General features: G+C 41.2%; 1 protein-coding gene across 1 annotated transcript; it reads right to left on the bottom strand.

Moving 5' to 3' along the window:
* Positions 1–218: 218 nt before the first annotated feature.
* Positions 219–11,344, bottom strand: LOC102289115 (probable ribonuclease ZC3H12D). The gene is made up of 6 exons (XM_042223159.1): positions 11,215–11,344; positions 9,687–10,090; positions 6,420–6,559; positions 4,268–4,502; positions 4,038–4,144; positions 219–2,222 (listed from the first exon to the last, which is right to left on the bottom strand). Exons 2-6 carry the CDS (start codon positions 10,067–10,069, stop codon positions 1,285–1,287), a joined length of 1,803 nt encoding a protein of 600 aa, XP_042079093.1. The 5' UTR covers positions 10,070–10,090; positions 11,215–11,344; the 3' UTR covers positions 219–1,284.
* Between the last annotated feature and the right edge of the window lie 13,012 nt (positions 11,345–24,356).

Raw genomic sequence — 24,356 nt, forward strand, 5'->3', positions numbered from 1 at the left:
ATGAAGCAATAATTTCCAGCTTTATCTTTATTATCACATTTCAGCGTTTCATCGTGTTATCTACTACCTGCATTTTTTATGGCCTATGGACCTTTTATGTCAGCCCTTAGAAAACAAGGAAGAAAGATATTGCAAAAGTGCTCACATGTCAGAGAGCACTCTGGCCTCCTCTTGGTTTATTTCCTGCTTCCTTGTATTTCGTCCCGTCTTTTGTAAGTCAACAGCTTTCTGGGAAATGCAACGGTACATTGAACACAAAACAAAATGTCACACAGGTTTAAAAAGAGGCTCAGAAACCCGTGTCTCGGGAGGAACATGCATGTGCTTGACGTGTGAAGGAAAACATCTGCAGCGTCATTACTGGTTGAACAGCGGGCTCACTTTAAAGTAGACGTACTCTGCTGTTCCTTATTTGCTGTTCTGTACTGTTCCAGTATGGCCAGAGTTTAAAATCGTGAAATCGGTGTATGTACACAAATCACTGAGCAAAAAGCTCAGCTGGAGGAGATGTACGCAGGGTGGTGGCACTTCTGTACAGACTTTACTTTTCAGATCCAGAAGCTATGTTTGTTTCTCTGATGCAGCCCTAGGTGTAAACAGCTTGTTTCAGATTGATGGCATGCACCAAAATAAGGATAATTTTGAACTGTAAATCATGCAAAGCTGCTCTACTAAAGCTACCATCAGAGAGCAATGGCTGTTTTTTTTTTTTTTTTTCTTTTTTTTAATGACATTAATGGCATTGAAATTTCACCTTAGCTTCACATCTATAAGCACAGTTTCAAATAGAAAATTACCCAGTGGTAATGTGGTTTGAGCGCTTTTATTTCTCAGTAAAAACAAGGCATTAGAATTCATATTAAAAATAGATCAATGACATTCTTTACAGAAATATAGAATATAGCGTTCCTCACTTTGAGGCAACATGGGAAAACAACACATGCTGCTTTTATTTAAAACAAAACAATTTTCAGGCTACAATAAGTAGCTTGTATGGAGCTTAGTGCATTGCACTTTTACACTAGGATAAAGAGAGAGCATTCAATCTGCTACATTTTCTGCAGATCGTGTCACTTTGTAATGCTTCAAATGAAGGGTAAGTTTGCATCATGTTCAAGCAAGACAAATCATTTTGCACAGTACAAACTGTCATAATGAATTCACAGTAATTTCGAGAAGTGCTCTCGTTCTTCAGTTTTCACTTTTCTTTTGAATTGAGAACTCCAACATGGGCTCGGTTTGAAGAAATGTAAAAAAAAAAAAAAAAAAACAAGTCCTTGGGATCTAGAAACTGATGTGGCTCGCTCTGTAGTTCTGGATGAGAGAAATCAGTTCAGACATGTCGGACACGTGCGGGTAAGCATTCATGACTTGCTCTACCATGTTCTGGGGGAATAGGGTGCTAAGCTGGATCCTCAGAGCCTTCCTCCGCTCGCTCAATGGGCTCTTAGCCCCACTGCTCAGCCTAGGGTCAGACAGGCTGCCCTGCACCCATGGGTCCCTGGGCAAGCTGTGGGTCTGTCTGTGGGAGGGCTGTCTGTAGTACTGCTTCTCTGCAAATTGAGAGGGAAGCTCCCCATTATGTGGTGGTAGAGCTGGACATGAGCTCCATCCATGCTGCTGGAGGTGGTGGTGGTGCTGCTGCTGGTGCCTGTTTGGGGATAGTCTGGTCTGCTGGTGACAGCACCTGCATTGACTGCACGTGGGGGGCTCATGCGATGCCAGTCCATTTGGCTGAGCGTAGTAACCCCCGTTCAGGCAGATCCTCGGGGCGTTGCCACCATAAGACCCAGAGTACTCATCTTGACTCAGGCTGTAGCTGGCCACCCCGCTGCTGCAGCTGTGCACAGGCTGCTCCCTGCTGTAGACCATGTCATGGATATAGAGCCTGGACAGAGAGCTGTCCATGGAGCTGAAGGCTTCATCTATATCTGGGCTCGGGCAGTGTTGGAGACTTGAGTTCATTTGGTTTCTCGGGCTGCTGGTGTCCCTCTGACAGATGGACTGCTCCCCTGGCGAAGCCCTGTGTGACAGCTCATCTATGCCCAGAGGTGGAGGGGTGGAGATGTACCTGTGCTCCTGCTGATATGCAGCAGGGGAGATGTTCTTGGCTCTGTCTCTGTCTCTTAGGGCCCTCAGCTCATCAGCCACTGACAACTGGGACTGGTTGGCCCTCTCTGGATGGTAGAACTTACACTTTACTCCATAAGTGCATTTCTTTCCTAAAAGACAAAAATACAAATTTTCCAAAATTAGAAATTGTGTCTGGGCCACTACAAGCTAAACTTTAGCTCAGGATGTGTGTAAAAGCCACTAGAATTACAAACAAATCATCTGCTCTCTTTGTTTCTTTGGCACTCACAGTGTAGGGCACTTTGTAGCTGTCTTATAAATGGATGTCTTTAAGTCCAGTCACTGACTGACTCCTTAGCTAAGCTCTTCCTGAGAGATCAGGGCCTTCCACAAATTTCAAATTCTCCAGTTGAAAAGTCACTGCTGAATGAGCGCAGACAAGTGAAGCCAGAGCCCCCTACTGGCTCAGTTTCTCCTCATTTGTTGGCCATAAAGCACATGATTTCAACATTTAACAACCTTACTTTTTTTTTTATTTTTTATTTTTTTAAACAAAAAACTGTACCAGTCATTAAAAAAAGGTTGTGATGTGTTGAAATCTCAGTTTTGTAATGACATCTGGAGACTTTATACTTCCTCTGTGGGCTGAAAAATCATTCTGTTCTTATGAAATATTGAGATAATGTCAGGAATACACTGTGGTCAGTCTGGGTTTATCTCCAGCATTTCCCACATTTACTACTTCGCAGTCAGAAAGTCTGGGCTTTACTGTTTTTTCTGGAGGGGGGAAGGTTTACTCAAGTTTCAAACTATTTTACATGCTGGTGATTACAGTTATTAAACTCCACACCAGATTTAAGGCTGTATTTTAGACACAGGCACATTCCCAGAAACCGGAGTATGTCATAAACTTTCCATTTGGTTGTGCCATATTGGGGAAAATTCCATATACAAAAGTAGACGTGAACTGAACCTGTGGCCCTCACTGAATTATATCAACTACCAAATGAATGAGCTGTTCAACTTAACAGTGGTGGATGACTTATTTGGATTTCAAGGTCATTTTTATCAATTATAGGGTGAATTACCACCGCTAACATTCTATATTTAATCATTAGTTATTATTAATTTCTAACTATTTCGTCCTGTTTCCCTCCCATCACCCCCAGCTGGTCTTGGCAGATAGCCGCCTCTCACTGAGCCTGGTTTTGCTGGAGGTTTCTTCCTGTTAAAATTGAGTTTTTGAGCAAACACTTTGGCAACCGTGGGAAGGAAAGAGGGTCATTTGATTGTTGGGGTTAATCGTCTTGTAGGGACTGAGAATTATTTTTGAACTGGGAATTATGCAAAGCTACTCGCTGCTTAAAGCAGAATGTCTTCTTCAAAGTAAAATTAGCTTTATCAGTTACTATTGTCTGTAAAAGGTTCTCAGTCATCCAGGTCATCATAGTCTAAGAAGCTTAGAAAGAAAAGCATCTGGACTTCTTTCAGTTGCTTGAAGATGTTTCACCTCTCATCCGAGAAGCTTCTTCAGTCCCTAGAACTGAAGAAGCTTCTTGGATGAGAGGTGAAACGGCTTCAAGCAACTTAAAGAAGTCCAGATGCTTTTTTTTTTTCTAAGCTCCTTAGATCAGCTACTATTAAACATAAATACTCATGATGCTAGTGTAAAACGACCTGTTTGTATGCACTGGTCCTCTGCTGTGTGTGCTGAAGTTTGGACAGGAAATGCTGGTGGGAATCTTCTGATGCAAGAAATGCATCATATTTGCTTACTGTCATGTTTGCTTAACAGCAGTGTGTGTGTGGGTGTATCCCTGGTGACTGAATTTGAAATGGTATCTGCTCTGAAAACAAACCTCTATTTACACAGAAGTTCCATTGATTGTATATATTTTTTCTTATCTTTAGAGGAGCACAAGGAAGTGTAACATGAGCTGTCTGTTCAAATAGACCGTACTAACCATATGGACAATGCTGCAGCTTGTTTTCTGGGGTGCGTGGCTTCTTTCTCAGAAAATCATCAATAGTGGGACCATTCCTGCCCAGAGGATCATCTGGAGGCATAAACCTGCACCGGCACAGAGTTGCAGTTAGTCTAGCTGAACACATGGTCCAACAGTGGGGCAAATCACCCCCAATCAGCCATGCAAAACAAGTAACCCCCTTCAACCTGCCCCTTAAGAAGCCTTACTTGTCATTGGCGAATGTGTACATCAGCAGCCTCTCCTCTATGAATTTCTTCCACTGGAGGTTCTCTGTCTGCAGGTCGCGGTAGTTGTCATTGGACACGATGATGCCATCTGAGTCAAAGGCCAGCTTGACTATGTAGCGGTCATCATAGCACACCACCCTCTTCCCGTTTACGCAGCGGGATGGCGTGTACACCAGGATCTTCCTCCTCTCCAACTCGTGGAGAATATGTTGATCTATGGGACAAATATTATACAGGTTAGAGATTATTTTAAATGATGTGTGGTAACGTCCTTGACAGATACAAGACATTTATTCAGGCAGGTGACTGAGGCACCTTGTACTCCATGTGAGCTTTTAATCTTTTCTCAGTCTCTTTGTTTTTACAGTAAACGTCACACCAGGAAGAAACAATTTGTGGATTTTTTTACCTGGCACTGATAATGGCAATAAAAGCTGACTGCAGCTTTCCGGAAAGCAGCTATTTTTAGCCGACATGATTGGACATGAACGACGTGTAGGATTTCAGTTTTCATGCTTACACTTCCTCATTGTTTAAGGAGGCTCTATGGGTTCAATACCTGCTTTTCACAATGAAACGAGGTCATAACTATTGGATGGGCTCCATTGGAAGCCACCAGCTGCCAAACAAGATGACTCTAACAGCCTGGAAGAAGGGACAGGGATTTACCAGCAGCCATCTGTTATGTGCCCCACTGGCAAAGTACATGTTAAGAACACTTATAAAGATTTTATTTCCTTCAAATCCTCCGAGCTGTGGCTCAGGAAGGTTGTAATAGCAAAAGCACTAAGTACCAGTCCATTTACCATTTTTGTGATTGCTTTGCTAATAACCGATCAGACAGTGTGTGGCACACAGTGTAGTGGCATGCACGGTTTTCTTCAGCTTATTTAAATGAACTGCTTCTCTAACAGAAAAATGCATCATTTCCTGTGAAGCACACTTTTTCTGCCTGGAAACTCTGACTGTTTACAAGTGCTTCAGACTACATTAAAGCTTTACACTGATGAACTACAAAAAACAACCTGCTTTGTCGACCAGCATAGTTTCAGGTTGGGTTTCTTTATAACACGTGCACACACACACAGGACGTTCAGGCAGCTTCTGTGTATTTGATTATATTTGAGTCAGGAGTATTGTTGGTAAGCCAAACTTACAATTACAAAAGTATATGAGCTGAGGATGTACTAGTATTCAAATGGCATGATTTAACTGTAACGTAAACACAGATTAAAGTTCCACTAATCAGTATACATTATATTGACAGTGTAATAAACCACTGAGTGTACTGTCACAGTGGCTGCTTGTCTCCATTTAAATGCTCTGCTAGTCTGTATCATCTGGATTTAGAAATATTAGACTGCATTTGGCACATTAAAGCAGATTCATTCTATGTACTGCATGCTGTATGCTGCAACTACCACTGCAAGCTCCTTTGGAACCCATGTCTGTTGACATCATCAGTCTTATATATGTTGTCACTGATGTGCTTTGCTCTGCAGTCTTCTGCTGGTTTTTTTGTGTTATGTTTGTGCACAGAAAGACCCACTGCAAAAGGAATAACATTCAGATTTTATCTAACCCTGAATTGAATAAGCTGAAGAAAATGGATGGACACATGGTCCTAACAGAAATAAAATGAATGACTGCAGCTTTATAATAGGCAGAATAACACATCCCACTGTGTGAAGCAGGAAAGGAGGAAATTCAATTCAGCTTTATTTATGTCAAATGCCAAATTGAACAACCATCACCTCAAGGCACTTTTATGTAGTAAGGTAAAGACCTTACAATGGAAAAGGGAAAACTGCAACAGCCGGATAAACCAAGTAAGCACCTGGCAAAAGTGGGAAGGAAAACCCCTTTTAATAGAAAGACATTTTTTCCTGGTTACTGAGCCAAGAATCCCTGTAATCAAATTGAGGATCTTGAATGCTGACAAACAAAACGCTGAAGTAATTATGGAATCATAACTGAAGCGTGAGTTAATCAGGCTTCACTTCTACTTCACCCTGACCAGGAGGATTCAATTATAAAGGCACTTTTTCATCAGTGAACAAGAATAATTAGTGGAGACTTGACAAACACAGCTGATCTGAGCTGAGTGCACAGCACTGTCAGGTGACCTTACCTGTGATGGGCGCCTCAGGCTTCGGCTGCTCCTTCCTCCACAGGGGGACGAACACTGTGATGTCGCGCATCCCTTTGTCCCAAAACCAGTTTACTGCCAGCTGGAGACCCTGGCACGAAAACACCTTCTTGTTGCCGTGGCTACAAAAAAAAAACAACGCATACAAAAACCAGAGTGAACAACAGAAAAAAAAAAACAAAAAAAACCAGAGAGCTTCTTCTTTTGCGCTAACGTGCACATTTTGCCCACACATGCTTCTCCCTTTTTCAGGAAACTAATGATGTTGCAAGTGTTCACTAGTTCATGATTGCACAAGCACAGAGATAAGTCGTTTTCAACGTAACAGAGACTCTTCACGTGAAATTTGTGAGATCATTTATTAATGTTTTAAAATTCACAAAGTGGAAGCTTAAAACAAACAGCCTTCTCCAGCAATGTATTAATCGTGAAATTTTGAGGAAAACAGAATAAGGTTACATTTCACTACACTGCTGAATTGTGGTCATTGTCACACCTAGCCAGGAGAGCCTGAGACAACACGACACTTGTGTTTGTTCTAGTTCAACATTCATTCTTTGGAACAGCTCAACATTTATTCTCTGAAATACAAACCTACTGTACGAAGTCAAAAGGCTTCAGAAGAAGCAAACTGGATCGTTTTGCCTGCAGGAAAAGAATAAGGCGTGTGCTTGTGGGTGTTCCCCTTCTTTTCATCATCAGGAAGTGGCAAGATACTTTGCATACAACAGGTAACAAAGATAAAGCTTTTGGCATGAGCTAGTTTATGGATCCCGAATAATCTAGCTAATCTTTCTTGCATAACTTTACAGATGACTCACAGATGACACTTTAAAATGATATTTCCTGTCTTGTTTAAGCTCCCAGAGAAGTCGAATGAGACCAGAGGGCTGCACGTTCATTCGTGAGTTAAAGGGAACAAAATAAAAGCAACTAATTAACTTTAGAAATTTAAATGAAAAAAAAATGGATTTTTAAGAATAATGAACAAATGAATGTTTTTATTTGTGGCTACTATAACCAAAAACAGTGCAGGAATGTAAAAAATTTATGCTTTTTATTTATTTATTATTGGTCTATTTTTCATGAATCAGTATTCTGATTCAACTCATTACCTACTTTATTACAGTTGTAAAGAGGTGTTGTTTAAGTTTTGATAAACTTGTGCATAGGAGTTACTGAATCTTTTAAACATCACATAAGAGGAAAAAGTAAAAAGCCACTTGAGCTACTTGATTCTGGCCTGTGTCAGACTGTGCTGGTGTTTGGCAGCAGTTTCCAGTGTAAAGTGCCATCTGCTGCTGTAAACATTAAAGCTGCAAGCTTAATAATTAGCTAAAACAGGTTAAAGTGTTCTGTAAAGCTGAGGGGAACTAGTGGGTGAAAAATGGTTTGTCTGTGGGTTTGTCACTGTGAGTGTCTTTCAGATTGGTGATATATAAATCCGTGCAGCTTTAAATCCTCATGTATTGCTGATAAAGTCTCAGTCTGCTGAGTAATGAGTTTACCCGAGCTGCCAGATCAGCAGTTCGTACCTCCAAAATGTTTTAAACATGTCTTTTTTTTTGTACATTTCTCATGTGTGAATCGTTCTCTTTTGATAAACGTGAAGAATTACTTGTCACATGTGCTGGAGCATAATGTTTTTTGTGTCAAGAGGGAATGAAGGGACGTGTCATGATTAATCTAGGTATGGGCTCAGAAATGACAGATTTATCAAACCAAGAATGTGAGGGTGTTTCAATCAGAAAACTAAAAAGATGTGGGTATTTGCAAGAATCTTGCAAAAACACGGTGTGAACGGCAATGTGTAGGAGTAGTAGGTTTTTGTTTTTTTGTTGAGTTTTTTTTTTTACTTAGTGCTTTTTTTGGGTTTTTTTCTGCAGCTGTCGGGCCTAAAATGTAATTACAGTTTCAATAAAGTGCAGCAGTAAAATCCCTTTGACTGATTTCCTTTACATGGCCACAAAAAACTAATCAGGAAGAAAGAGCAGTGAGAGGCTCTGATGACTGAGGACAGGAACTGGGTCTGTTTTTCCCATGAGACACTCAAGTTCCACTTAAACATGATAAACTGTACGTCAGCTTCAGAGCTGAAGAAGGGAAACAAAACAGGGAGACCGATGAGAGCTACCCCCAACAGCCTCTGAGGTTTCACACCTGAGGCTGGACTACAGTTACACCATCTTACCTGGGAATAAAGCAGTGACAGTAAATATCTGAGCCCTCTTCCTCTTTCAGCTCACTTCATGTCCTTACAGGAATATGCGTTATGAAAACATTGCTCCTTTGCTTTTTGTTTTGAATTCATGCCATACCGTCTTTGATTCGAGCGAAAACATTTTTCACTCCAAACTTCCTTGTTATCTACTTTGGGTGGAGGTGCAGATGCCAACCGTGAGATCAAATGGCGTTACAGTGCTACACGTGTAACAAGTCACGCTCGATACAAACGTCACTTAAAGAGCTCAAACCTGACAATTAAAACGCACTGTGGAATGGTCACTATGTCAAAGGCCCTTCAGGGCACGAACATAATCTGGAATTGAGTGAAAAAACAAAAGGGAGAAAAGTGTCGGCTCAGATCATGTTTTCACTTCCCACGTCTTTAAAGAGGAAGTGTGTTGCAATCACATTTGTGAACTGAAACAAGTTCTGACATAGACAGACAGAGCCTCTGGTGAGAGATTGAAAAGTTAAACCAAAGTTATCCTCATTCAGCCTCACAGAGAGGAACGCGTCTCCGCTCTTTTTACTGCCTCAAACAAGTGTTTTTTGTTTTGTTTTTTTCCAGGAAGTGACGAAGCGTGTTTTCTTTGCTGTGAAAAAATGGTTTGCTTCCTTGTGCCTTCGTGCCTGTCTGATGAATAAACTGAGCGAAGGGCTTCGGTACAGTTGTGAACAGCTGCCTAACACCCATCGGATCTGTGGCACAAACTTGGGGTTAGAGTTAACTTCGCTCTCAGATGTTACCTTTCAAATCAACACTCTTACACACTTGTTCTGTAAGATCAGCTCCATTTCAGAGAGGCGAACATTCAATTAAAACTTTACGGGTGGATGTTGAGAAGCTCAGATAAGATGTATTCATTGCGTTTCACCCCCACCCACCCCGCCTAACACCTGACAGATACGGTTACTCTGATATGAAGAAGTATGAAGTTACTGTAGTGCACTGTAACTGGAGGACTCCTTCCACTGTACTTAATGCATAAGCATACATAAAGCGAATGTCATGTGCTGACTCACCTCATGGCCACGTTGCTGCCGTCTATAACCACCGGTCTGAATCCAGCTGCCGCTTCTCTGTCCGGTCCCGGTCTGGCTTGGCTGGGGCTGGGGCTGCAGCCTCTGGGCACCAGCTTGGGGCTGTTTGGCACGCTCCTGTTGTTGTGGGTGCGAGTGTGGCACGTCTTTATCAGCTCCTCCAAGATGTCATTGGTCTGGGCGTCGTGCCGGAGGCTCTCCAGTACCCTGAGGATGTCGCTGTAAGAGTATCCTAACTTGAGAAAGCGCTCCACTTTGGCGTCCATGGTTGCCAGCGAATCAGAGTGGCTCCTCTCCTCCTCCTTTGCGCGCTCGGGACCGTCTGGCTGGGGAATCCTACTCTTCGCCTCCTTATTGTGGCTCATCGGCGTTTCCACGGAGACAGCCTGTGTTTTGGAACAGTTGACAAGTGTCAAAAGAGGAGGAGGAGGAGAGGAGAAGGGCGAGGGGTGGAGACAGAGACTGTCGGTATAAACACAGGAAGCGCAGCTGCGGTCTCACAGGGGTTTTCAGACAAATTGACTGTGGTTGATAGAATCTGCTCTGGTTACCACAACCTCATGACTGCGAACGCTTCACTGACGTCATGCTGGCTAAGAAAGCCCCTGTCTCTCCCTTTCTCTGTCTCTCCTCCTCACACACACACACACACACACACACACACACACACACACACACACACACACACTAGGAGAGGAAGCAAAGGGTCTGCACTGATCACAGCTCTAATTTTACCTACAGTCACACCCTGCTCTGCCAAATCATGAATGAATGGAATTGATGTGAGCGGCCTCTCCCATTCCACCCGCGTGCTGTTGCGCTCTCTGGAAAACCCCCTCTTGCGCTTCAGGTCCAAACACAGATCACAGTGAGTGTAGAGGTGAAGAAAAAATACTGCTGAATGACTCAGCCCACTTCTTCTGTTTGTCCTCCCACAAAGACAGAGCTATTTCGAGTAGGAGACCTTCACAATGTTCTCACACACGAAACCGCTGTGAGGAAGTGTCACTGACCCTTCAGCCTATACGCCATCGCACTTTTGTGCAACGCAGGATGAGCTGATTACTGTACTGCCCTCCGTGTGTTAATGCAACATTTCAGGTATGAGGAAGAAAGAACAAAGCAAACAAAAAGCAATCTAACAATCGTTTCATCTCTAAGAAGATTGTTCGACCTATACAAGCTATTATTATCTCACCAGAACCAACATTCCACAAATATCTGTAAAGGAGAAGCTGTTTTCATCTGACACCACCTACAGTACTGTCAGCAAGGGGCTGCAGTCTGCACAGGCCTGCTGCAGCCTGCAGCAGACCACATCCTCTGCTAATCACTTGGTAAACTGCAAGCTCCTAGCACTGTTTTCTGAAAAAGCCACACTATCTCCCACAACCTCTGTGCTCAGGGCAGACCGCACGGTCTGGACCTGACACAGAGCTACACATGACAAGACTGCACCCTCAGCTCACATTCAGCACAAACAGCAGTCAGACTTTGAGTTCACACTTACAGATTCAGCAGGTAGTGGCTCGCAGCATTAATCTCTTTCCCTCTGTGTGTGTGTGGGATCTGCTCTCAATGAGTGACTTACATAGACAAAACCACTGGTCTGTGTGAAGCTGCTCTTATTACTCACTGGAGGAAGTAAAGGCTGCTGAGAAAAAAAGGGGGAGAGAAAAAAACCCTCTATGACCAGTAAGGAAGAGAACATGTAAATAAGCCATCTGAACTTCCTTATGTGCAGCAGCCAGGGCTGATCTGGGATCTGGGAGTCAATGGGATATGTTTGACCTTTCTCCTCGCTATTTTTTTTTTTCAGCTCTTGTGATGTGGTGTAATAACTGAACTGGCCAAGTTAGACCAAGGCTTTAGACTGTTTCCATGAGCTGTTTGACATTTTCTTTTCAATTCAAGTGTGTTTGAGTTGCCTTCAAACACACAATCTGTGCTGATTTTTGCTATTTGTTGTCTGTTATGGGATTATGAGGAAGTAAGTCTACTGTCTGGCCTGGAGTTCAGTTGCTTAACATGTTTGTCTGAAACTGCAGGATGGTCACTGAGTGTAGAGTCAGAATTTGCCTGCTATATTTTCCATGTTGTGGCAAAAACAATGGTAGTATGTGTTAATAGTTATGTTTGAAGTAACATGGCTGTCTGACGTGGGCAACGGCCTAAAAAGGAGAGAAAGAAAACTAATGTGGAGTTTCAAAGGTGAGTCAGTCTTGTGAAACAGCTGCTGGTGAAAAATGAAGCCAGTGTGGAAGAAACCTGCAGTTCTTCTAATGGCCACTTGAGGCTTACTCGGTGTAATTCAGGGCTCAACTTTACTAAAAATCTTGAACATAATAACTCAAGAAGGATTTTCAAACTATTACCATATGTGCGAGGAGGCTGAGGGCTAGCACTGCTGGCCACCAGTATTTTTGCTGATCTTTTGGCCATGCTTGGTCTTCTGTAGGATGTAAGGATAGACTAGAACACCCACAGCCATATGTTGCATCTATCACTCTTGGAAAACTTGTAACCTTGGTGCATATGTGCCTGTGTTTCCCATGATACTGAAAAAACCCAAATGAACCAAAACAAATATCATCATTTTTTTCAATATTATGAAATTTTAAAATCATTACCTTTCATACATGGCCAGTGAAAGTAAGCAGATACTCGCTGGCAATGTCACAATACCAGAAAAGTAGTATACTAATACTACTTTTCTGGTATCGCCAGCTACTGACTATAGTCAGTACCAACAGTATGATTCTCAGTGTTCAGTTTGATACCACGTGGGGTTATGTACTGTATGTACTTAAACAAAAACCATGAACTCCTTTCACATGATCTTTCACATGGTGGTGTCAGCGTGTATTTAAAATATTAAAATTATATTTTGATGACAGGACGGATTAAACTGGTTGCAGAGTAGTCTACTAACATTACTACAGGTATAATATTATATAACATAAAAAAATGTTAATTCACATGTTGAGTGATGCCAATACCCAGCATGTTCTTTTGTTGCTGAAGTTGGATGCCTAGTTGCTGGTTACAGACAAAAATGCAAAAAAAAAAAACCCCTTTCACTGATTTAGAAGCGTGTATGTCTGCTAACGTCTTTGTGGTGTAGTACTGAGCAGGCAAATCAAATATACACAAGCGACATTCCACTTTGTCAACATGAAACCCAAGGGGAGAAAATATCGCCCAAATATGATGCTGACAAAACCACAAGGTGACATCCAAGCTGACCTGAGTGACACACTTTAATCTCCACAGCATCAAAACAACAATGAGAGTGACATCTGATCCTTCCACAGAGAATCTGTGTGCGCCGCTGCCCGTCAAATAAACAAAAAGGACTTTTGTTCAGAGACTCTGCCGTCTTCAATCAGGCACATGAGTGATCAGAAAACTGGGTCTAAACACACAGATGAGATTTTATAAGCTGTACTATTTCCACAAATAGAAACTGAGTGTCATTCACGCATGCACTGATGAAACTGTGGCATGTTTACAATACAATTATTTCTTCATTCTTTCTTTCTGTTTTTTTAAGTAGGTAACCTGACACCACAGCTGACATAACAGTATATAGTTCATCTGAATTGCTTCTAGTTCTAAGACCTGCTCTGGTCAAAGTGCGCACACTGTGGCGTTGCTCTTTGTGCTCACACAAAGCCTACAGTCTGCTTTTCTAGCTTTACATAAAAACAGATATGTTTTCAAAGATAAGCAACAGAACGATGACTTCACAATGATGTGATGATGACAACATTAAAAGTAGGGCAGGGAAAATCGAGAACAATATAAATACAGAAGAATAATTCAGGCAATGAGGAACAGGAAAAGTCACAGTCACAATGAAACAGCATTAATGCCGCCCATGGTTTTTTTTGGTTTTGTTTTTTTGTGTGCATTATCTAACCAGGATGTTGGACATGAAAAAAAAAAAAGAAAAGAAAAAAAACACGAGGAAATAATAAATATTAATGGGGACTAATGTGTGTGTGTGGGAGTGAGTGAGAGATCAGAATGGAGGGGCAAGGCTACAACTACTGACTGGAATTTCTTACTCATACTTGAGTACATGTTGAAAATGAAAATTACAAGACAATCACAGTTTTAGGTCAGGAAAGTTCATGGAAAAGGTGACATGAAAGAAAAGTTGTAGTAATGGAAATGTAGCACGACACACCGCTGCCAGAAAATCTGCTTTAATGAGAATACGTTCATGCTTAGAGCTCATGATTTGGGCAAACACACAAATAAGAGTAAATAATCCATAACAATGGTGCTCATTAAACATGTTAGGAAAGTAAACAGTCATTTCTTGAAGATTACGTGTTAGAAAGAAAACAATATAATAAGGCTCTGACAGAGTCTGACCGGTTCTTTTGCTGTAAGGTGAGGATGGAGATGACCAATTTTGTTTGTTTTCCTCAAAAGTTTAACTCTTATCAGTTTCTACTTTTCAGGTTAGATTTCAAACTTTCCTTTTTGACTGCTGATCCTGAAGTATTCCTTATACCGCAATACGTTCAGTCTGCTAGCAGGCTTCCCATGACACCCTGAGCACTTCTCTTCCATTCTTTTCTCTCTTCGTGTGTTTATACCTTTTGTTATCTTCTTCCTGCAATAGTTATAATATAAGTTATAATGCTGAGCTCTCACTGAGCCTGGTTCTGCCAGAGGGTGTTTTTCCCCTGTTAAAAGAGAGTTTTTCCTTCTCAGGGTTACCAAGTGCTGCTCAAAGGGGTCGTCTGATTGTTGGGGATTCACTCTAGCATTGTAAGGTCTTTACCTTTCAATATTAAGCAATTTAAGGTGGTGTTGTGAATTTGTGTTATATAAAAACACAATTGAACTCAATTGAATTGATAGTGGGGATTTTTTTTAGACAGCCGGAATCTCCAGAAATGAACGAGAAGCAATGGGAAGAGACAATGATCATACTTTATTATAAGTTTGGTTACATGACCTGTGATCACCCTTAAACACAATGTGCTACACCTTACTTCAAACTCTGGCTTCATCTTGACTTGAGAATCAAACTTTATTTCATCATTTTATGACTGTATATTTCCTGTCACAGGTCTCCTTCCCACATAACATTAAATAATTAATGCATAATTAATTACCTCAAAGATTTTTTTTGGCACAGCTAAAAAGTTTTTATGTGTCCTAATAGTCCAGTATGTTGCCACGGAGACACCCAGTGGTTACTGTTCTTTTCTGTCAAAGAAAACTCGGAAAAGGCGAAATCACAAACACAAGATGGAAAACAGAAAATAGTGTGCCAATGGGTGCGTTAAGCACAGATGTGTTTTCTGTGAACAACTGAATAATGTTAAAGGTGTGTTAGAACACTTTGCGTACCTTTAGCATGTAAATCCTTTCCCAAAGAGTTAGCTGTTGCTCAACTTATACAGCTATTTTGTTTTTAAAATGTAAAGCCTGAAGCATGCTTCATTTCTATTTTCAGCATATAGTGCCACACCCACACACTCCACTGCAAAAATCTTTACCAGCAGAACACCTGAGGCGCTGCTACAGCAGCACTGACAGCAGGGCAAAGAAAATTCATTAGAGAAAGTGATTAAGTACTATATTTATGTATACATTTATATCTGAGGTCCATTATACTGTACTACACACACAGATGAGATGAGGCAATTGAGGGGTCACTGATGTCACTGAAAACTCTATCCCACTTATCAATCACACAATAAAGCACACTTGTTTGGCTCAAATAGGTAATTTAATCAAATGGATGCAATGTTGTTTTTAATAAGCTTACAACCAGTAATTGAAATAATAGAGGGTTGAACCACTACTGCACTGCCTTCACGTGTCAGATCCTTAGGATATTTCAGTCTTTTATTTACAGTCTACAGGACTGTTAGAGGAAGCCAGAGCAGCTGGAGAGAACACGAGCAGGCACAGGAAGAACATGCCACCTCCACCAAGGCCTCAGCCAGTCAGCACATGCTAACTACAGTGGCTTGCAAAAGTATTTCCACATTGTCACATTACAGCCACAAACATGAATCAATTTTATTGGAATTCCACGTGAAAGACCAACACAAAGTGGTGCACACGTGAGAAGTGGAACAAAAATCATACATGATTCCAAACATTTTTTACAAATAAATAACTGCAAAGTGGGGTGTGCGTAATTATTCAGCCCCCTGAGTAAATATTTTGTAGAACCACCTTTTGCTGCAATTACAGCTGCCAGTCTTTTAGGGTATGTCTCTACCAGCTTTGCACATCTAGAGACTGAAATCCTTGCCCATTCTTCTTTGCAAAACAGCTCCAGCTCAGTCAGATTAGATGGACAGCGTTTGTGAACAGCAGTTTTCAGATCTTGCCACAGACTCTCGATTGGATTTAGATCTGGACTTTGACTGGGCCATTCTAACACATGGAGATGTTTTGTTTTAAACCATTCCATTGTTGCCCTGGCTTTAAGTTTAGGGTCATTGTCCTGCTGGGAGGTGTCCCTCTGCCCCAGTAGAGGAAGAACACACACACATATATATATATATAGTATATACATTGGGTGAAGACTCCAAGAGGTTTTCTTTCAAGATCTTTCTTCCACTCTATTTAGTCATTAGCACTCATCAGGCAATGTCTATGGGCAACTGACTGCACTCAGACCAAAGGGGGCTGAATAATTACACACACCCCACTTTGCAGTTATTTATTTGTAAAAAATGTTTGGAATCATGTATGATTTTCATTCCACTTCTCACGTGTACACCACTTTGTGTTGGTCTTTCACGTGGAATTCCAATAAAATTGATTCATGTTTGTGGCTGTAATGTGACAAAATGTGGGAAAGTTCAAGGGGGCCGAATACTTTTGCAAGCTTCTGTATTGCACCACCTTGTTGGCTGCATAATGATCATTTAAACTTGACTTAATTAAGTTGCCTTTAGTCAGCATTATGAGTGCATTGACATGTAACACAGTTAATCTGAAGTGCAGAAAATTCTGACTTAAATGCAGCATTTGAACAGCATTTTTACTAAATACTGACCACTTCCCACAGTAGAGGTCAAAAGTCTATACGACATTTTAAAAAAGCAAGATATGCCAGAACACAAGTATAGAACAGGTTTTTTCCCCTATCACCACCACTCAATGAGCATGTGCATTTATTTCTGAAATAACATATGATGCTTTTGGTTCCCTAAAATGACATCTGAGTTTCCCCCTGTGTAGTCACACTGTGTAAAATGAGGAACAAATACAGGTAACAGTGATGGATGACTTCTTCTGTGAGCAAGACTTTCCTAAAAGGGCTTGTTCTGTTTTATAGCTGCCTTGTGATCACCTTTAGTTGGCTCTGTTTCCAAGGGACGCTTGATTAATTCCTTGAAAGGCACGTGGTTGAATGTGAATGAGGGTGGCAGTGCAAACAAGGACACAGGTTGGATTATTTATTACTGTTTCTAATTCTAATCTTAATTACTTCTTATGTGAATACAACTTATTATGATAGTAATTGTAGGTCTGTCATCCAGGGTTATTAATGTAAATGAAATAAGATATCAAAATATGCAGGGTTGACAGGAAATTGCAGAAATATAAAAAGTGTGACATAAGAAATTAATTAATTATAAGTGTAATTGTTTCATCAAGCAAAAAGGTTAATTCCATTAAATTATAGTATATATTATGAAACGCTCTGTGAATCACTACCTTATCATGGTGGAGGAGTTTGTGTGTCCCAGGGATCCCAGGGGCTATGTTGTCGGGGGCTTTTAGGGTCACCCATGGCAAACTGGTCCAGACAAAGAGCGATTTAAATGACCTCTATGAGTAGAACATCGAGGGAACAGTTCAGCCCGGGATAGGGTTACTGGGGCTCCTCCTGGAGTCTGGGGAGGGTGCCCAAGGGCAAGCGTCTCAGTCCATGGGGCCCATCCGGGCACAGCCTGAAAAAGGATCATAAGCCCAACTTCCTGTAGGCCCACTACCCACAATAGGCACTGTGCATTGTGTGTTGGGCAGTGGCCAGGAGCAGAGGCACTGGTGAACTGATGCCATCAACAGGAGCCAGTTGAGGTGGTTCGGGCATCTGGAAGTATGCCTCCTGGCGGAGGGCATGTCCCACCGGGAGGAAGCCCCAGGGCAGACCCAGGACACGCTGGAGGGATTATGTCTCTCGGCTGGCCTGGGAATGCCTTGGTGTTCTCCCAGACAAGATGGAGGTGGTGGCCGGGTAGAAGGAGATCAGGGCTTCTCTGCTTGGGCTGCTGCCCCTGTGACCCCGGATAAGCGGAGAAGATGGATGGATGGATGGTTGCATATATATTATGTAATATTCACAGTACTATATTATAATTTCCCCTTTACATTAACAAGAGATGGTACATATAGGTATAGTACAAACACATTGCATGTCTTCTTTTGGAGAAGAACCCCATAGAGGACCCCGTCCTCTATGGGGTCTTATATGAAAAGGTGTGAGCCTTTCCACACACTGTCCAATCAGTTGGATTCACCACAGGTGCACACTAATCAAGTTATAGAATCATCTAACAGATGATCAGGGAAAACAGGATGCATACATTTTTATTTCAAGCAAACCTTTTATTCTAATTTTTCTCACCTGTTATGTCGATCTCCACCCCATCTTGGCCCTTCATTTTGGATACTTTCTCTCCTGTTTCACTACCTGAGCTGGTAAAACTAGTGAATTCAGTGAAAACATCCTCTTGTTCTCTTGACATTGTACATGCATCATTATTCAAAAATGTCTTCCAGGCAATTGGTCCATCTGTGCTCACTCTAATGAACTCTTCACTGTGTCTGGTATAGTTCCAGTTTATTTAAAAAATGCTGCTATTCTCCTACTTTTAAAAGAACCTCAGCTAGACGCCTCTCTTTGGAGCAGCTACAGACCAATCTCCAAATTGCCATTAATTGTTAAACTGCTAGAAAAGGTTGTAGCTAAGCAACTTATAGCGGCTCTGGAAAAACATAGCATTTGCGATAAGTTTCAGTTTCGCTCACTCCATGGAGACAGCCCTTCTTAGGGTCTCAAATGACATTTTGATGAGTAATGATGCAGGAAAATGCTCTGTTCTACTTATGTTGGACCTCACATTGGCTTTTGACACTGTTGACCACCACATCCTCCTTGAAAGGGTTAATCATTGGGTTGGTGTATCTGGAACTGCCTTACAGTGGTTCTCCTCATATCTACATCACCGATCCTTTTTTGTGGCAGTCTCCAATTTTAGGTCATCCTCTACCGCCCTTACTTGTGGTGTCCCTTAGGGTTCGTTTTGGGGCCTTTATTGTTTTTAATATATCTTCTCCCCCTCCAGCATATAATGGGCTCTTTTGAGGACATTTCTTATCACTGTTATGCTGATGATATTCAGTTGTACGTTTCTTTTAAGCCCCATGATTTATCTAAGCTTCAGCTTCTGAATGACTGCTTAGATTCAATCAAACATTGGATGGCTGCAAATTTCCTCCAACTCAGTGAGGGGAAAACGGAAGTCCTCATATGCGCTCTGGACAGATTTTTATCCCAGATAGTGAAAGCCCTTGGTCCTCTCTCAGTGTATGTTAAATCCTCTATCAGGAATTTAGGTGTCACTTTTGACTCGACTCTCACATTGGATGGGCATGTGAATTCTCTGGTTTGGTCTTGTTTTTATCATGTAAGAAATGTGGCTAAGCTAAGCCCTATTTTATCTCGCTCTGAACTGGAGGTTGCTATACTTGCATTTATTTTGTCACGCTTGGACTATTGTAACTCACTGTTTATGTGTCTAAGCAAAGGTTCTCTGGATCGTCTGCAGGTTGTGCAAAACGCTGCAGCAAGGCTTTTGACAAAATCTTCTAAGTATTCACATGTGACACCATTGTTATCTCAGCTACACTGGCTTCCTGTGGAATTTAGAGTCCATTTCAAGATCCTGGTCTTGACATTTAGTCTTGCATGAACTAGTACCAGTCTACATCTCTGAACTGCTACAGCCCTATGTCCCTAGCAGGTCCCTGAGGTCATCGGATCAAGGCTTACTTGCTATAAAAAAGACTAAGATGAGAACTAAGGATGATAGAGCTTTTGCCACTGTGGCCCCTAGGTTGTGGAACTCTCTCCCCCAAACCTTAAGAACTGTGGACTCAGCAGTTGTTTTTAAAAAAACAACTCAAAACTCACCTTTTTAAAACTGCTTTTGATTAATTTTTGCATGTTTTGTATTGTCTGTTTTACCTTTTATTATTTATTATCTTATGTGCAGCACTTCGTGACTCTGTCTAGAAAGGTGCTATATAAATAAAATTGTATTATTTTGGAAAAAAGCTGTAACATATGGAGCAAGTGCTGGGAATTCATTCTGGATGTATACATATTTTTAACTGGAATTTTTGTAGGCCAGGCTGAGGAGTAACCAAAAATAATGTAACAAAAAAAATGCCCCAAATAATTATTTTTTATGAGTAAGAACACCAGTACTGAAGACAAGAAAAACTGATATCTTCTAAAACCTTCTAAAAGAGGACAGGACCTCTCAGCAGTCTAATAGTCTTATCCGATCCATAATACATTTTCTTGAGGCGACATATGAAGCCACTGAGAATGTGTAGGAGGAGCAGCTTCCTTTCACTGTACTTGCATTGCCTTTTGCTGCATTTAGCTGTGCATCTGCAACCCCAAACAGAGCCTGAAATAGTTTCAAATACTAAAGCACCCTTCAGTTCCCATGCCTTCTATGTGAAATCAGAGCTGTACACAGTTAAAGTAAAACCCACAGTTTGACTTGTTTATTGCTGTAATGAGCAATTACAGCAATAAGCTGAAATAATCACCTTTTCAGTTTCATACTTTACTTGAGCTCAGTTTCTAAACTAATTTAAAATAAATGCCCACATACACATACGACAGTAAACCAAACAAATTTGGACTGGCAGGACTAAATGACAGCTTCTCATTCAGCAGTCACAACAGTTCATTTCTCACAGTTTTGTATCTTTTTTTAACATGCTGCTAAAACGTGTAAGAGAGCTAAACATCAGGGAACAACGCTCAAGCCACAGGTGAAAATCTTAGGGTTGAACACCGTCATCGATCACTTCAGCGATATTTCTACAGTAACTGTGTTCAATTCAGTCGCAGCCCATCCCCGTCAGGGTGTGCAGCATTATTGCTGTGATGTTTACAGGATAAAGGTGATAAGGGGGTGAGTACACAGCGTAGGCAGCTGGGGAAGTCTACCAGTGGTTCCACTCGGGGGTGTGAAGTGGTGCAACCCTTTTTTTCCACTCTCTTCTTTCAGTTCCTACGGGTTCACCCTTTAGTTCCATTACTGCTCACCGCACATCTCCTCACCACCTACAAATCAACATGTGTATTCGGGGAATTCAAAACATTGTGTGGTAACTCTTTCTTAAGAGTTACATGTCTTGATCAAGAGATTACTAATGTTGTGTTTGTGGTTAGCTTTACTTAGAATAGTAATTTCTCAGTAATTCTAGAGAAGTATAAAACCCTACAAAGACATTTTAAGGATAATCCACGTCCCGCATAAGACTTTAAATACTTTTGTTGTCTAATGACTCATTTTATTTGATTATTACCTGTGGATCTGATGGTGATCTGATAAAAAAAAAGACCACTAAGAAACACAATTAATTTACCAACATTTTAAAAGGTTTACAGCTGCACTTTCATTTTGACATAAGACACATTCTTGGGTTATAATTGACACAAAATCTGTCCTTCAGATTTCTGTAACATTTCCCAAACACACAAGAGTTTACTTTGAGAACTGGTATTCTGGCATAGTTGAATCCTTTTTGTGTTCATCCTTTTCATGTCATACTTTAATTGCGCTCTGTAATTATCATTAATTATATTTATCACTTTTTCACAGGCGAATCCAAACTTTGCCTCAGCTGGATTCCTGTAATATTCTCACCATCAAGCTATGGCTTGCAGCTCCATCATAACAAAGTCATTGTCATTTGAGAAGCAACTTTTTACCTGTAATTTAATAAAACCTGAAACCTTATGGTTAGAACAGAGGACAAGAGGTTTAATTGCCTGCCTATCAACTTTGAATTACTGTCAGAGTTTGTTTTTTCAATTCTCAAGTGATACTTGCAAACATGACGCAAGAAGACAAGTCTAGCAGCAGAGATACTCAGAATACATTTATCTGACCAGGGTCTTAACCTCTTACTCATACATCCACACAAATACAAAACTGTACTAAGTGTGGTTCAGCCCACCCTTTGGATATTACAGCTTGCTTTCAGGCTGATTATGGTTAATCTGTCTAGCTGATGAAAGGTGGTTGTCCAACTGCCTCATATTGGCAACGGTTGCCTTTTTCTGTTTACGTAGTCTCCATCTCTAAGATAACCAAATCCCAGTTCTTTTGGATTTTGTGCAGCAGGGCCTGTATCCACATACCCACGTGACCAAATGTGGGTACCTCCTAACTTAGCCTAAAAAATTCCAGCATAGTTCTCTTGCACAAGTGAAAAGACTCTGAGCAGGGAAGGGGCTAAAACTCGAACCTCAGCGGCAAGGCCCAATAGCCCAATCACATGCTAATAGTTATAGTCTGTTCTCTTTACTGACCTCGCCTGTACCTCACCTCTCGCACTGTTGCAGATGGGATAGGCTCCGGCGCACCCTCAACCCTGATAAGGATAAGCGGACCCAGATGGATGGATGGATGACTTACCATCTTATATTAACGGGGGAATGGTTTAGTTTTTATCAATATTGACAACACTAAGAAGATTATGTCTATACTTCACAAGGAGCAACTCGCTTTTTGGGGAAGCTTCAAGAATATAGGCCCAAATTTTTGAGCTTATTGGAATGATATAAATTTGAATGCTGTGAGAAAGGTAATCATTTTGAATTAAAAAAGGCAAACTTTCATATATTATATATGAATTACATCAAAAGTTAAATATTTCAAACATTTTGTTTAAATTTTGCTTATAGTGGGTTCCAGGGCAACAAAATCTGAGATGTGACAGTTTTCCTGAAGACACCTGTGTGTAGTACTCATGATGCACTGGCACCAGCAGTGGCGGTCCTAGCCTGTTCGTTGCCCTGGGCGAACACCCCCTCTGCGCCCCCTTTTCTACATTCACCACAACATAACCTAATAGACCTACACCTTAGTTCACAGAATCACTTTGTCTAGGGTTTATTTCTGGGATTTCGCACAACCCAGGTTTCAAATCATGAATACATAATGGACTTGGATTTACAACATTATAAATGAAATGTGCTCTGTTTGGAAGCAGCAGGCCCCCCCTCCCCTTTCGACGGTTTGTGTGTGAGACTTTAAATCATCAAATATAAATTTTAAATTGTTATTGATCCCTTCACCAAAAGTCCTAAAGTGTATATTTATTTTCTTACTCTTCTTATATTTATTGTTTGTTTACTTGCACTGCTGTAACTGGAGCCTCGTCGTCTCGTCTCTCTATATACTGGACTGTATGTAGCGGAGATGACAATAAAGTTTACTTTGACTTCAGCAGCGAGCAGGCACACCGAGGGCTCTCGCGCTCACTTTGCGCATATGGAATTTTGAAAAAACAGCGGTGCAAATTATAAGTCTGTATTATAATGTCTGTTGTTTTCGTGTTTGTTTTGTTTTTATTTAGTTTTATTTTGCGGGTTGGTTATTAGATGCTGCTCCAGCCAGCCAGAGAATCCCCCGCCGCCCCGCCCTCTCCTCCCTGTGCCGCAAGCAGCAGGCGCACTTCGCAAACGAGGGCGCCCTTACTCCCAGCAAATGGGCGATAGAAAACCGATCGGTGCCTATGACATTCCCAATATGCGCTGGCTGATGTCGGGCAGCATGAGTACGAGTAAATGGGCGTGATGCCGCCCCGGGGAACCGCCCGTATCAAAAACCGCTACTGGGCACCAGCCTCAGTCCACTCCTTGTAAAGTTCACCAAATTTCTTGAATCAACTTTTAACGATCTTTTCAAAGCTGCGGTCATCCGTGATGCTTGGGCAACTTTTCCTACCACATTGTTCCCTTTCAGTCAACTTTCCGTTAAAATCCTTTGACCTTCTGTGACTTAACCTTCTTATGGAGGGAGCCAGTGATCACCAGGTAGAAATCTTCCCCATGACAGTTAACTAGACAGAGCACTCAGTACTCATCTCGGTTGAAGAATTTTTACTCAAACACCGTTAGCACTGTTGTCTCTGACCAACGTCTGACCGGGACCTTCCTGTGTGGAGCTTGCATGTTATCCCTGTGTCTTCGTGGGTTCTCTCTGGGTTCCTCCCACAGACTTGCACTTGGATTAACTGGTGATCATCATCAAAGTAAAAACAAGAAAATATTTGAAAGATTTCATGTGTAATGAATGTAGAACATATGGATGTTTACCTTTTAAAAATTAAATTACAATAATAATTTTACTATTCTAACTTTGTGAGATGTACTAGTAGAATGATTTAGAATTTTATGGCCTACTTATAGCCCCATTAAAACAGATCATACATAAACCAGAGTTTTAGTTTTGTATTTTTTCACATTCATTTTGACTTTTAAACTTTCCTATTCAGTTTAGTTTCAGTCAGTTTCCAGAGTGGGTTTGTTTGTTTCAGTTTAGTTCTGATTGTTTGAAAATG

This window comes from Haplochromis burtoni, unplaced genomic scaffold, assembly GCF_018398535.1.
Source record: "Haplochromis burtoni strain Fernald_Lab_line unplaced genomic scaffold, NCSU_Asbu1 Contig_103, whole genome shotgun sequence".
Taxonomy (NCBI): Eukaryota; Metazoa; Chordata; class Actinopteri; order Cichliformes; family Cichlidae; genus Haplochromis; species Haplochromis burtoni.